General features: G+C 62.5%; 2 protein-coding genes across 2 annotated transcripts; both read left to right on the top strand.

The window, feature by feature from the left end:
* Positions 1-315: 315 nt before the first annotated feature.
* CYP4F22 (cytochrome P450 family 4 subfamily F member 22) lies at positions 316-7,160 on the top strand (the record flags this gene model as incomplete). The annotated part of the gene is made up of 12 exons (XM_080636189.1): positions 316-480; positions 1,380-1,524; positions 2,559-2,612; positions 2,695-2,822; positions 3,816-3,943; positions 4,843-5,110; positions 5,968-6,034; positions 6,112-6,241; positions 6,310-6,443; positions 6,521-6,585; positions 6,682-6,764; positions 6,912-7,160. The coding sequence occupies 12 exons, from the start codon at positions 316-318 to the stop codon at positions 7,087-7,089; spliced, it is 1,545 nt and encodes a 514-aa protein (XP_080492315.1). The 3' UTR covers positions 7,090-7,160.
* A 470-nt stretch (positions 7,161-7,630) lies between these two features.
* MCOLN1 (mucolipin TRP cation channel 1) lies at positions 7,631-13,599 on the top strand. Its single transcript, XM_080636268.1, has 14 exons — positions 7,631-7,700; positions 7,792-7,982; positions 8,735-8,902; positions 8,999-9,149; positions 9,285-9,372; positions 9,701-9,797; positions 10,290-10,389; positions 10,479-10,585; positions 10,707-10,856; positions 11,299-11,400; positions 11,593-11,715; positions 12,092-12,298; positions 12,642-12,772; positions 13,041-13,599. The coding sequence occupies exons 1-14, from the start codon at positions 7,685-7,687 to the stop codon at positions 13,075-13,077; spliced, it is 1,668 nt and encodes a 555-aa protein (XP_080492394.1). The 5' UTR covers positions 7,631-7,684; the 3' UTR covers positions 13,078-13,599.
* Positions 13,600-13,874: the final 275 nt, after the last annotated feature.

Genomic DNA, 13,874 nt, shown 5'->3' with positions numbered 1-13,874 from the left:
GTGTATGGACACACATACATGTATGTACGTGTGCAGTGCACAAGGTGTGTGCATGCATACACGTGTGAATGTGCACACATGTACATATGTATGCATGGAGGTGAGCAGGGGTGGGGTGTGTGTTCATACATGTGTGCATGTGCCACCAGGACCCATGTTAGTGCATGATGCCACCATGCATGAGGGGATGGTGCCGCGAGGACACACATGTCAGGGCATGCACCCCCAGGACACACGTGACGGGTTGATGCCCCATGACACACATGACACCAGCGCCACGTGAGGAGGCGGCTCCGTGGCCTTTGCCCTGTCCCCATGGCGCTGGGGCCGCTGCTGGCGCTGCTGGCGCTGCTGGCGCTGGCGCTGCGGGGGCTGCGGGGCTCCCTGGGCCTCCTCACCCGCATCCGGGACACGTGCGGGCACCTCCGGCGCTTCCCGCTCCCGCCCTGGCGCGGCTGGGTCCTGGGGCACACGGGAATGGTGAGGGGGGGGCAAGGCGGGGAGCGGCGGGCGGCAAAGGGGGGACAGCGAGGGCCGACAGCGGGGGGACAAGAGCGGACAAGGGGGAATGAGACAACGGAGGGACAAGGGGATGGCAATGGGGGACAATGAGGGGGACAGCGACGGGCGGCGACGGGGGGGACAAGAGCCGGCAATGGGAGGACAACAATGGGATGTGGGGCAGCAATGGGGCGGCAATGAGGTGACAACGGGGGGTACAGCGACGGGCGACAGCGCGGGAACAAGAGCCGGCAAGCGAGGGGCAACGATGGGAAGTGGGGGGACAAGGAGGCGGCAATGGGGGGACCATGGGGGGACAATGATGGGATGTGGGGGTACAACGGGGTGGGAATGGTTGGGACAAGAGGGGGACAATGGGGGGACAGCGAAGGGCGACAGCCCGGGGGGGTGGCGACACACAAAAGAGCAGACAAGGGAGGGACAACGATGGGACTGGGGGGACAACGAGGGGCGACAACGAGGGGACAAAGGGGAATGAGAGGGGACAACAGAGGGACAATGGGGCGGCCATGGTTGGGACAATGGGGGGACAATGGGGGAACAACGAGGGGAGACTACAGGGTAGCACGGGGGGGGACAAGGATGGACAAGGGGGAACTAGAGGGGACAACGGGGGAGAATGGGGTGATAACGAGGGGATACGGGGGACAAAGCGGCAGCAACAGGGGGACAAGGGGAGGGCAACGGGCGGATGAGGAGGGACAACGGGGAGGCAAAGGGGGGGGACAAGAGGGGATGCAATGGGGGGACAGCAGTCAGGCAAGGGGGGACAAGAGGGGCGACAATGGGGCAGGAAGGGGGGACAAGGGGGGGACAGCTTCAGTGTCCCCAAGTCCTGTCCCTTGTCCCCTGGGCAGGCCAAGAGCACGGAGGAGGGGCTGGAGCAGGCGGAGGCGCTGGCGGCCCGGTACCGCCGCGGCTGCCTCTGGTGGCTCCTGCCCTGGCTGCCGGTCCTGCGGCTCTTCCACCCCGACACGCTGCGCCCCGTGCTCACGGCCGCAGGTAGGGCACCAGCGCCGCCCCGCGGCCACGGGGCCGCATTGCAACCAATGCAGAGCTGCGCCCAAAGGTGTCCCCGCGGCACCCAACACCGACCTGCACCCATCCCTATGGCACCCAACACCGACCTGCACCCATCCCTATGGCACCCAACACCGACCTGCACCCATCCCTATGGCACCCAACACCGACCTGCACCCAACCCTATGGCACCCAACACTGACCTGCACCCATCCCTATGGCACCCAACACCGACCTGCACCCATCCCTATGGCACCCAACACTGACCTGCACCCATCCCTATGGCACCCAACACTGACCTGCACCCATCCCTATGGCACCCAACACCGACCTGCACCCATCCCTATGGCACCCAACACCGACCTGCACCCAACCCTATGGCACCCAACACTGACCTGCACCCATCCCTATGGCACCCAACACCGACCTGCACCCAACCCTATGGCACCCAACACTGACCTGCACCCATCCCTATGGCACCCAACACTGACCTGCACCCAACCCTATGGCACCCAACACCGACCTGCACCCATCCCTATGGCACCCAACACCGACCTGCACCCATCCCTATGGCACCCAACACCGACCTGCACCCATCCCTATGGCACCCAACACCGACCTGCACCCATCCCTATGGCACCCAACACCGACCTGCACCCATCCCTATGGCACGCAATACTGGTCTGCACCCAAAGGTGTCGCTATGCCTAGCCCCTATAGCACCCAATAGTGGCCGCCAGCCTGTTCTTGAGGCCAAAGCCACCCAAAGGTGTCCCCATGGTACCCAACACCAACCTGCACCCAAAAGTGTCACCATAGCTAGTCCTTATAGCACCCAATAGTGGCCACCAACCTCTCCTTGGGTGTCCCCATGGCCACCCAAAGGTGTCATCACCAACCTGGTGGCCTCCTTGCACCCACACCCCCTTCCTGTGGCGCTTATGGGTCCCCCACCCAAGGGACCCCAGCGCCCTCCTTGCCACGAGGCCACCCTCATCCCTGCTCCCCTCCCGCAGCCTCCATCGTCCCCAAGGACCACCTCTTCTACGGCTTCCTCCAGCCCTGGCTGGGTGAGTAGGGGCTCAGGGGTGCTGGATGGGGTGGGCAGCACCCATGGGTGCCCCTCCAGTGGCAATGGGTGACCCCCGGCAGGGGACGGGCTGCTGCTGAGCCATGGGCGCAAGTGGGTGCAGCACCGGCGGCTCCTGACGCCCGCCTTCCATGGGGACCTGCTCAAGGGCTACCTGGGCATCTTCAACCAGAGCACCCACGTCATGCACGTGAGCACCCGTCCTGCACCCAGCACCCGTCCGGCACCCAGCACCCATCCTGCACCCAGCACCCATCCTGCACCCAGCACCCATCGGGCACCCAGCACCCGTCCTGCACCCAGCACCCGTCCTGCACCCAGCACCTGTCCTGCACCCAGCACCCATCTGGCACCCAGCACCCATCTGGCACCCAGCACCCATCGGGCACCCAGCACCCATCGGGCACCCAGCACCCGTCCTGCACCCAGCACCCATCCTGCCCCTAGCACCCATCCTGCCCCCAGCACCCATCTGGCACCCAGCACCCATCCTGCACCCAGCACCCAGCACCCATCTGGCACCCAGCACCCATCCTGACCCCAGCACCCATCCTGCACCCAGCACCCGTCCTGCACCCAGCACCCATCCTGCACCCAGCACCCATCTGTCACCCAGCACCCATCCTGCACCCAGCACCTGTCCTGCACCCAGCACCCATCGGGCACCCAGCACCCATCCTGCACCCAGGACCCATCCTGCACCCAGCACCCATCTGTCACCCAGCACCCATCCTGCACCCAGCACCTGTCCTGCACCCAGCACCCATCGGGCACCCAGCACCCATCCTGCACCCAGGACCCATCCTGCCCCCAGCACCCATCCTACACCCAGCACCCATCCTGCACCCAGCACCCATCCTGCCCCCAGCACCCATCTGGCACCCAGCACCCATCTGGCACTCAGCACCCATCCTGCACCCAGCACCCAGCACCCATCTGGCACCCAGCACCCATCTGGCACCCAGCACCCATCCTGCACCCAGCATCCATCCTGCTCCCAGCACCCAGCACCCATCCTGCCCTCAGCACCCATCCTGCTCCCAGCACCCATCCTGACCCCAGCATCCATCCGGCACCCAGTATCCATCCCTGCACCCAGCATCCATGCTGCCCCCAAGCACCCATCCTGCACCCAGCATCCTTCCTGCCCCAGCACCCATCCCCAGCACCCATCCCTGCACAGGACAAGTGGCGCGCAGCAGCGGGGCCCATGGGTGCTGCAGTGGCGCTGGAGGTGCTGGACCAGCTCAGCCTCCTCACCCTGGACACCCTCCAGAAATGCATCTTCAGCCACGAGAGCCACTGCCAGCTGTGAGCAGCACCCTGTGTCCTTGGTGTCACCCTTGGGTGTCACCCTGTCCCCTGTCCCCCTGTTCCCCCTTCTTAGGGTCCCCACACAAGGGGCACCCCTTACTCTGTCCCTTACTGGGGTCCTCCCTGGGTTTGCACCCATCAAGGTCACCCCATGTCCCTCTTGGGGTCCCATCTGCTTTGGTGTGGTCCCCAGTGGAGGTTCTCCCATGGCCTTTGCACCCATCAAGGTCACCCCATGTCCCTCTTGGGATCCCACCTGCTCTGGTTTGATCCCCAGTGGAGTTCCCTTTAGGTGTCATCACCCCAGCTCATTCCCACATGTCCCTATGGCCATGGGACCTTCTGCCACCCCATGTCCGTGTTGAAGCTCCCCATGCCCTATGGGGTGAGCCCTGTTGAACATCCCTGATGGTCCCATGGGCTTTGCACCCATCAAGGTCCCACCACCCCAACCTCTCCTTTTTGGAGTCCCCCCATATTCCCTCACCTCAAAGGCTCTGGGTCCGCTTTAAGTGTCCCCCATAAGCTTCATCTTCCCATGCCCATTGAGGTGGCCTCTGTTGGACATCCCTGATGGTCCCATGGCTTTTCCACTCATCAAGATCCCCCCATCCCAACTCTGTCCCTTTGGGGTCCCCCCTAATTCCCTCACCTCCAAGGCTTTGGGTCCCCTTTAGATGCCTCCCATAAGCTACATCTCCCCATGCCCATTGAGATGGCCCCTGTTGACCACCGCTGATGGTCCCATGGCCTCTGCACCCATCAAGGTCCCACCACCCCAACCTCTCCTTTTTGGGGTCCCCCCTTATTCCTCAAGGGCTTTTGGTGTCCCCCATAACCTGAAGCCCCCCATGGCCATAGGGGTGGCCCCATTGACCACCCCTTTTGGTCTGTAGGCAGCCCAGCGAGTACATCAAGGCCATCCTGGAGCTGAGCAGGTTGGTGGTGCGGCGCCAGCAGCACCTTCTCCATTACTCCTGGTGGCTTTACCGGCTCTCGGGCGATGGGCGCCGCTTCACCCAGGCCTGTGCCACCGTCCATGGCTTCACCGCGGCCGTGGTGCAGCGCCGGCGCCAGGCTCTCCAGCGCCTGGGCCACCAGGCCTGGGTGGATCAGCGCCGCGGCCAGCGCATGGACTTCATCGACCTCCTGCTGCTCGCTAAGGTGGCCATGGGGTGGTGGCCATGGGGAAGGTTGGCCATGGGGTGATGGCCATTGTGGGAGGGTGGTGACCACAGAGTCGTGGTGGTGGCCAAGGGGATGGTGGTGGCTATGGAAGGTTGGCCATAGGGTGATGGTCATGGGTGGCCAAAGGGATGGTGGTGGCCATGGGGAAGGTTGGCCATGGGGTGGTGGCCATTGTGGGGTGGTGGTGGCCATTGTGGGGTGGTGGTGGCCAAGGGGATGGTGGTGGCCACGGAAGGCTGGCCGTGGGGTGGTGATGGTCATAGGAGGGTGGTGGTGGCCAAGGGGATGGTGATGACCATGAGGAATGTTGGCCATAGGATCTGGTTGTGATCAAGGGCACAGTGGTGACCAAGGGCATTGTGGTGGCCAAAGGGATGGTCGTGGTCATGGAAGGTTGGGTATAGTGTGGTGGCCATTGTGCAGTGGTGGCGGCCAAGTGGATGGTGGCAACCACAGAAGGTTGGCCATAGGGTGTTGACCATAGAGAAGTGGAGGTGGCCAAGTGGATGGTGGTGGCTGTCGGGAAGGATGGCCATAGGGTGATAGCTGTAGTGGCTGGTGATGGCCAAAGAAATGATGGTGGTAGCCATGGGCAGACCTGGTTGTAGGCTGGTGGCCATAGGGAGATGGAGGTGGCCAAGGGGATGCTGGTGGCTATGAGGAATGATGGCCATAGGGTGGTGGCCCAAGGAGATGATGGTGGCCATGGGCAGACCTGGCTGTAGGCTGGTGGCCATAGGGAGGTGGAGGTGACCAAGGAGATGGTGGTGGCCATGGAACAGTGGTGGCCATGGGACAGGTTGCCCATTGACCACCACGTTCACCCTCGGCAGGACGAGGATGGGAACCCGCTGTCGGACGAGGACATCGCAGCCGAGGCCAACACCTTCATGTTTGCAGGTGAGGACAAGCCACCACCAGGCACCATCACAAGGAGGTGGCCCCCATGTCCCCAAGCTCACCCCTTGCCCCTGCAGGCCACGACACCACAGCCAGCGCCTTGGCTTGGCTGCTCTACAACCTGGCCAGCCACCAGCAGCACCAGGACCGCTGCCGCCAGGAGGTCCAGGAGCTCCTCAAGGGCCGGGATGTGGAAGACATCGAATGGTGAGAGGTCCCCATTGCCACCCTTCAGCCACCATTGAGACACCGGTGCCACCATCCCTTACCCCTAGGGAGGACCTGTCCCGCCTGCCCTTCACCACCATGTGCATCAAGGAAAGCCTCCGCCTGCATCCCCCGGTGACCGCCGTGTCCCGCCGCTGCACCCAGGACCTGGCCACACGCGATGGAAGGGTCATCCCCAAGGGTACGGCTCCCCCAGCGTATCCCCGGTGCCACCTCCTTGTCCCCTTGTCCCTAAGGTGGCCGTTGCTGTCCCACCAGGGGTCATCTGCTTGATGAGCATCTATGGGACCCATCACAACCCCGAAATGTGGCCCGATCCTCAGGTAGAACCACATGGGGTTGGTGGCATGGCCATGGGGCGGTGAGATGCCCCCATCACCGTGGGTAGGGACAACCGTGTCCCCATGGTGTCACTCCAGGTCTACAACCCATTGAGGTTCAGCCCAGAGAACAGCCAGGGACGGTCCCCATTGGCCTTCATCCCCTTCTCTGCTGGCCCCAGGTAAGTCATGGTGGGGACATCAACGCTGGGGTGATGGACCCAAGTCTGGGTGTCCGGGGGGCATCTCCATCCCCATGGGGAGGTTCCACCAACCCGGATGGTGGCCGCTGGCACCCATGGAGGTGACAGAAGGGGACGTGGTGGCAGGAACTGCATCGGGCAGAGCTTCGCCATGGCCGAGATGAAGGTGGTGGCGGCCCTGACCGTGGCACGGTTCCGCATCCGCCTGGACACGGCGCGGCCGCCGCGGCGCAAGCCCGAGCTCATCCTGCGCACCGAGGATGGGCTCTGGCTGCTGCTGGAGCCGCTGCCCAAGGAGGCCTGAGGGACACCATGGGGACACTGTGGGGACACCATGGAGAAGCCATGGAGACACCGTGGGGACACCATGGGGACATTGGGACACCTGAAGGAGGAGAGGGGAATAAAGGTCCCATGGAGGGGATGATGCTGTGGTGTGTGATGGGGATGGGCAGTGGGGATGTGTCCTCCTCCATCATGCATGGGACATGGTGTGGGCACGCATGCGTCCCATGTCACTGTACATGTATGTGTCCCCCATGTCACCGTACATGTCTGTGTCACCTATGTCCCATGTTGCTGTACATGTATGTGTCCCTCATGTCCCATGTCTCTGTACATGTGTCCCCACATGTCCCATGTCATTGTACATGTATGTGCCCCCCCCAAGTCACCACCCCGGCACAGGCAAGCCACCGGGTGGGCGTGGCCTCGTCCACCCAGCGGGTGTGGCCACAGCGGGCTATGCGGTGGCTGACCAATCACATGTCTGGTGGGCGTGGCTACAGCCGCAGACGGGCGGGGTTACCGCCAAGGGGGCGTGGCTACGACCAAAGGGGCGGGCGCTCAGGGCCGCGGTCACGTGAGGCGGGCGGCTGAAGCCGCGCTGCGGCGGTGTCATGGCGGCGCCGTCAGGTGAGCCGGGGCCGGGGCCGGGGCCTGAAGGGGGCAAACCTGAAGGGGGCCTGAACGGGGGCCCCGTCGGTCACCGGCCCTGTCCCTACAGAGACCGAGCGGCTGCTGGGCCGCGGGCCCGCCTACGGGAGCACGGAGCCGCCGGGGGTGGCGGAGGAAGAGGAGCTGCGCCGCCGCCTCAAGTACTTCTTCATGAGCCCTTGCGACAAGTACCGGGCCCGCGGGCGGCGGCCCGTGAAGCTGGGCCTGCAGCTGGCCAAGATCCTGCTCGTCACCGTCCAGGTACAGCGGGGACAGGGGGACAGGGACGTGGGGACACCGGGGAGGGGGGCACTGGGAGCACTGGGACATGGGGATACTGAGGAGGGGGGCACTGGGAGCACTGGGATATGGGGACAATGGGGAGGGTGGCACTGGTGGCACTGGGACATGGGGACACTGGGGAGGGGGGCACTGGGAGCACTGGGACATGGGGACACTGGGGAGGGTGGCACTGGTGGCACTGGGACATGGGGACACTGGGGAGGGGGGCACTGGGATATGGGGACAATGGGGAGGGTGGCACTGGTGGCACTGGGACATGGGGACAATGGGGAGGGTGGCACTGGGAGCACTGGGATATGGGGACAATGGGGAGGGTGGCACTGGTGGCACTGGGACATGGGGACACTGGGGAGGGTGGCACTGGTGGCACTGGGACATGGGGACACTGGGGAGGGTGGCACTTGGGAGCACTGGGATATGGGGACAATGGGGAGGGTGGCACTGGGAGCACTGGGACATGGGGACACTGGGGAGGGGGGCACTGGGATATGGGGACAATGGGGAGGGTGGCACTGGGACATGGGGACACTGGGGAGGGTGGCATTGGTGGCACTGGGACAGGAGGACACTAGGGAGGTGCTGATGCTCATCCATTATTGGGTGACGATGTCGTGTTGGGATCATCTTTGGGCTGAAATCGCTGCATTTTGTGCCCCAGTGCTCCCCGTGCCCAGGACAGGGCTTGAATCCCGGTGGTCTTTGTCCCGCAGCTCATCCTGTTTGGCCTCAGCAACCAGATGGTGGTGACCTTCAAGGAGGAGAACACCATCGCCTTCAAGCACCTCTTCCTGAAGGACTATGTGGATGGGGCCGAGGACTCCTACGCTGTCTACACCCAGCAGGACCTCTACGAGCACATGTTCTATGCAGTGGAGAAGGTGAGAGCCATGCTTTGGGCACACCAAGAGGTGCCTTGGGGACACTGAGGTGGCTCCAGGCCACATCCAGCTCCTCTTGGCATCTCCTTCTCCCAGTACTTGGCCATTCCCAACGAGACCATCGGGCGCTATGCCTACGTGCATGGAGGCAACCACTCGGCCCTCCTCTTGTGCCAGCAGTACTACAGGAAGGGACGCATCGACCCGGCCAATGACACCTTCAACATCGACCCCAAGATTGTCACAGGTGGCTTTTGGGGACGTTAAAGCTGGAATTGCTCATCCCAGAGGTCTTGGGATTGGGATTTGGGGCTAAAGAAGGTCCCCAAGGGGGATATGGGAGGGCTTTGGGCTTCACTGAAGGTGCCTCTCCTCCCTGTAGACTGCTTGGGAGTGGACCCTGAGGACCCACAGCCTCTTTCTCCAGAGCTGGATCGCAGCTACAAGAACTTCACCCTCAAGTTCCACAAGTAAATGACCGCCTTTGGGTGCTGGGGACATCCCATGGGCATGAGCTGGGACCCCAACGTGGGGATCTCCTCCTGCTGAAGCTGGAAAAGCCCCATTGGTTTCCAACCAACTTGTGGGATGGAAATGAGTCCAGTCATTGCTCCTCTAAAGGTGGGGACACCTTGGCTGGGGCACCCAAAGGAAGGTGTTGGCCCCTCTTGGGTGGTGTTTGACTCTTGGCACCATGGTTTGAGAGGGTGCTTTGATTCTTGGCATCATCTCTTAGGGTTTTTGGGGTGTCCAAGTGGGCTGAGACACCCTGTGTGAGCCCTACTGTCCCTTCCACAGGCTCATCAATGTCACCATCCAGTTCAAGCTGAAAGCCATCAACATCCAAACCATCATCAACAACGAGATCCCCGACTGCTACACCTTCACCATCACTGTGAGTGGTGGCACTGGGGGGCGGGGACACAGGGACCCATCCTGCCCCCAATCCCGTCCTGCCCCCAATCCCGTCCTGCCCCCGTTCCCGTCCTGCCCCCGTTCCCATCCTGCCCCCGTTCCCATCCTGCCCCCGTTCCCATCCTGCCCCCGTTCCCATCCTGCCCCCGTTCCCATCCTGCCCCCGTTCCCATCCTGCCCCCGTTCCCATCCTGCCCCGTTCCCGTCCTGCCCCCGTTCCCATCCTGCCCCGTTCCCATCCTGCCCCCGTTCCCATCCTGCCCCGTTCCCATCCTGCCCCCGTTCCCGTCCTGCCCCGTTCCCGTCCTGCCCCCAATCCCGTCCTGCCCCGTTCCCGTCCTGCCCCAATCCCGTCCTGCCCCAATCCCGTCCTGCCCCAATCCCGTCCTGCCCCAATCCCGTCCTGCCCCAATCCCATCCTGTCTCCATTCCCATGGCTTTCCTGAGCTGTCAGCACCCCCCTTGTCCCCAGATCACATTTGACAACAAGGCTCACAGTGGCCGGGTGAAAATCCGCTTGGACAATCGGGCCGACATCAAGGAATGCAAAGATCCCAGCGTCTTCGGCCGAGGTGGGAGCCACAGCGCTGGCATCTGCCCCCGCTTTGGGTGCCAGAAGGGTGCTGCTGGGTGCTGAGAAGAGCCCCGGTGCCTCTTGTAGGTGACAACTTCTTCAGGCTCTTCTTCGATGTCGTCGTCATCCTCGTCTGCTCCTTGTCCTTCATCCTCTGCGCTCGCTCCATCATCCGGGGCCTGCTGCTCCAGCATGTGAGTGCTGGGATGCTGCATCCCCACCTCTGCGTGGGGATGGGTGGAGCTGGGGTCTGGAGGAGGCCCTTTCCCCATGGGAATGCTGTGGGATGGGTTAAGGTTTCTCCTCGCCACGCAGGAGTTCAGCCGGTTCTTCCAGCGCCGGTACAACCAGAGCGTGTGCCTCTCAGACCGCATGGAGTTCCTCAATGGCTGGTACATCCTCCTGGTCATCAGTGATGTCCTCACCGTGGTGGGCACCATCATGAAGATTGGCATCGAATCCAAGGTACCCGAGGTCCTGGGTGCCCCGGGTGCTGCCACCAGTGTCCCCGTGCACCCAGGAGGGGACGTTTCCACGTGGCAGGAGGCAGTGGCCACCCATGGGTGCTGGCAATGCAGTGGGTGAAGCTGTCGTGGGTGGCTTTATGGTGGGGTTGGGAACAGGCATCGCTCCTGATGGGTGCTGGTCCAATGGGACCCCATTGGCAGCCAAAGGCAGGAGGCAATGGGCACCCATGGGTGCTGAGAGTGCATTGGGTGAAGCTCTTGGGGGTTGTTTTATGGTGGGGTTATGAACATGCATCACTCCTGATGGGTGCTGGTCCAATGGGACCCCAGTGGCAGCAGAAGGTCCCATCCTGCGGCTGCCTGGTGGCTCGTGGCCCCAGGCACTGGTTGCCAGGGCCTTGGGGACAGCATCAGAGCCTGGGGCCCCTCTGTCCCTGCAGAACTTCGCCGGCTACGATGTCTGCAGCATCCTGCTGGGCACCTCCACGCTGCTCGTGTGGGTTGGGGTCATCCGGTACCTCACCTTCTTCCAGAAGTACAACGTGAGTGACAGCAGGGACGATTCCCAACGCTGGGAATGGCGCCTGGATGAGCTCAGGCTCACCCTATGGGTCTGCATGTCCCCAGTGTCCCCATCCCGCTCTACCTTGGGGCCCCATAGGATGCATTGGGGGTCCCCTCCCAATGACACCCTCAAAGACTGGGATCATTCCCAAGTGGTTTTCCTCTTCCAGATCCTCATTGTCACGCTCAGGGTGGCTCTTCCCAACGTCATCCGGTTCTGCTGCTGCGTGGCCGTCATCTACCTGGGCTACTGCTTCTGTGGCTGGATCGTGCTGGGTCCCTACCATGTGAAGGTGCTGCTCTGGGTGCATGGGGTGGCAGTGGGGCCATGGGTGCTGTCCCCATGAGGGTGGCACTGGGGCCATGGGTGCTGTCACCATGGGGGTGGCAGTGGGGCCATGGGTGCTGTCCCCATGAGGGTGGCACTGGGGCCATGGGTGCTGTCACCATGGGGGTGGCAGTGGGGCCATGGGTGCTGTCCCCATGGGGGTCTCAGTGTGGCAGTGGAGGCATGGATGCTGTCCCCATGGGGAGGTCCCAGTGTGGCAATGGGCCCATGGCTGCTCTCCCATTGGGATTAGACCCAGTGGCCTGTTGGAAGCTTCAACCTGGTGGTACCACGGTGGCTTTCGGGCCACTTCCCAGCCCTTTTATCCCATCCCATCCCAGTTCCGGTCCCTTTCCATGGTGTCTGAGTGCCTCTTCTCCCTGCTCAATGGCGATGACATGTTCGTCACCTTCGCCGAGATGCAGCAGCACAGTTACCTGGTGTGGCTCTTCAGCCAGGTCTACCTCTACACCTTCATCAGCCTCTTCATCTACATGGTCCTCAGCCTCTTCATTGCCCTCATCACTGGCTCCTACGAGACCATCAAGGTGAGGCCTTCAGCCAAGGCTCAATCCGTTGGGATTCGCTTTGTGGGATCATCGAGCAGGTTAGGAAAGAGCTGCCAAGGGCAGCACGAAGCCCATGGGCTTGTCTATGATATGGGAGCACTTCCATGGATGGTGACTCCGGCGCTGCCCTGCTTCCAACTCATCCCAGCGTCCGTCTAAACCTCTCCTGGAGGCTGGTTCCTCCTATCCCATCCCTTGGGATTGGAGAGCAGCTCCAGAGAGCAATAAGGTCCCCATTGCCCAACACAGCAGCGCCGATCCCATTGAGCTCATCCCATACCCTGACGGCATTCCCTAAGGAATTCCTTCCTCTTTCCCACAGCACCAGTGCGAGGGGGAGCCCCCCGTTTCCCAGCTCCACACCTACATCGCCCAGTGCAAGGACAGCCCCAAGTCGGGCAAGTACCGGCGCGACAGCACCGCATCCTGCTCCATCTTCTGCTGCTGCGAGCGGTGAGTGGGGCCTGTGGGGGAGTTTTCCCAATGGATTTGGACTTGGAGAGGGGGATTTGAGGCTCTTTTCACTCCTTATCCCATGCGGATCCCGGTGAGTTGCTGCTCCCATGGGACCCTCCATGTGGGGCTCGCTGTGGCCCATGCCCCCACTATTGCTCCTTAGGGTGCTCCCCAGGGTGGGGGGGATCCTTTTGGGTTCCTGGATTCCAAATCCGTGTGGATTTCCCACCCCAAATCCATCCCATTCCTTCTGCTCTCCCCATAGGGCTCCTCTGCAAGACAACGCGCTGCTGGTGAACTGAGGCAGGACCCATTGGGACACCTTGGGGACACCATGGGGACGATGTCCCTTTGCCCCCCTCTGCTTTTAAGGTCCTTTATAGCTGCTTTTAGCACCCCGAAGCGGGGACAGAGAATGGGTGCTGATGGCACCGTTATTCCTTATGGATTTTGAGCTGCTCCCAAGCCTGGATGCTGGGCAGCCCCATAGGGGGACTTGGAACCTCTTGGATGTGGTTTTGGGAGCTTTGGGACTTCTTGGAAGTGCTTTCGGGAGCAACGTGGGAGCATTGGAACTCATTGGAAGAGGTTTTGGGAGCCTTGGAACTCCTTGGAAGAGCTTTTGGGAGCTTTGGAACTCCTTGGAAGAGCTTTTGGGAGCTTTGGAACTCCTTGGAAGAGCTTTTGCAGGGGACTTGGAGCTTTGTGCCCCCTTGGTTGGGTCCTCAAGGCCTCCTCATTCATGGACTGAGTTGTGGCCGGGCTCAGCCTGGCCTTTGCCGCCTGGTCCAGGAGCAGGGGGTCCCAGTGGGTGCCCCTGTCGTGGGGGAATAAAGCGCCCTGGGAGATGAATGGGGCCTGTGGGTGCTGCTGTGGGGACCCCGCGCCATGGGGTGGGAGGGGGGTTTGGGTGCCAGCACCATGGGGTGTCCATAGGGCTCACAGCGGGGCTATGGGTGCTGTGTCGTCGTCCCCCCCCCCCGCCACTCCCAATATGGCGACGGCCCCACGACGTGCCTATCGGTGTCGCGCTTTGATGACATCACACCCTCCCCGCCACACCAAAGATGGCGCCTCCCTCAGCACGCCCCCCCCGCAT

Source organism: Psittacula echo (assembly GCF_963264785.1).
Source record: "Psittacula echo genome assembly, chromosome: 30".
Lineage (NCBI taxonomy): Eukaryota > Metazoa > Chordata > Aves > Psittaciformes > Psittacidae > Psittacula > Psittacula echo.
Note: the sequence above shows the minus strand (reverse complement) of the source record. Positions and strands in the feature narration are given on the sequence as shown.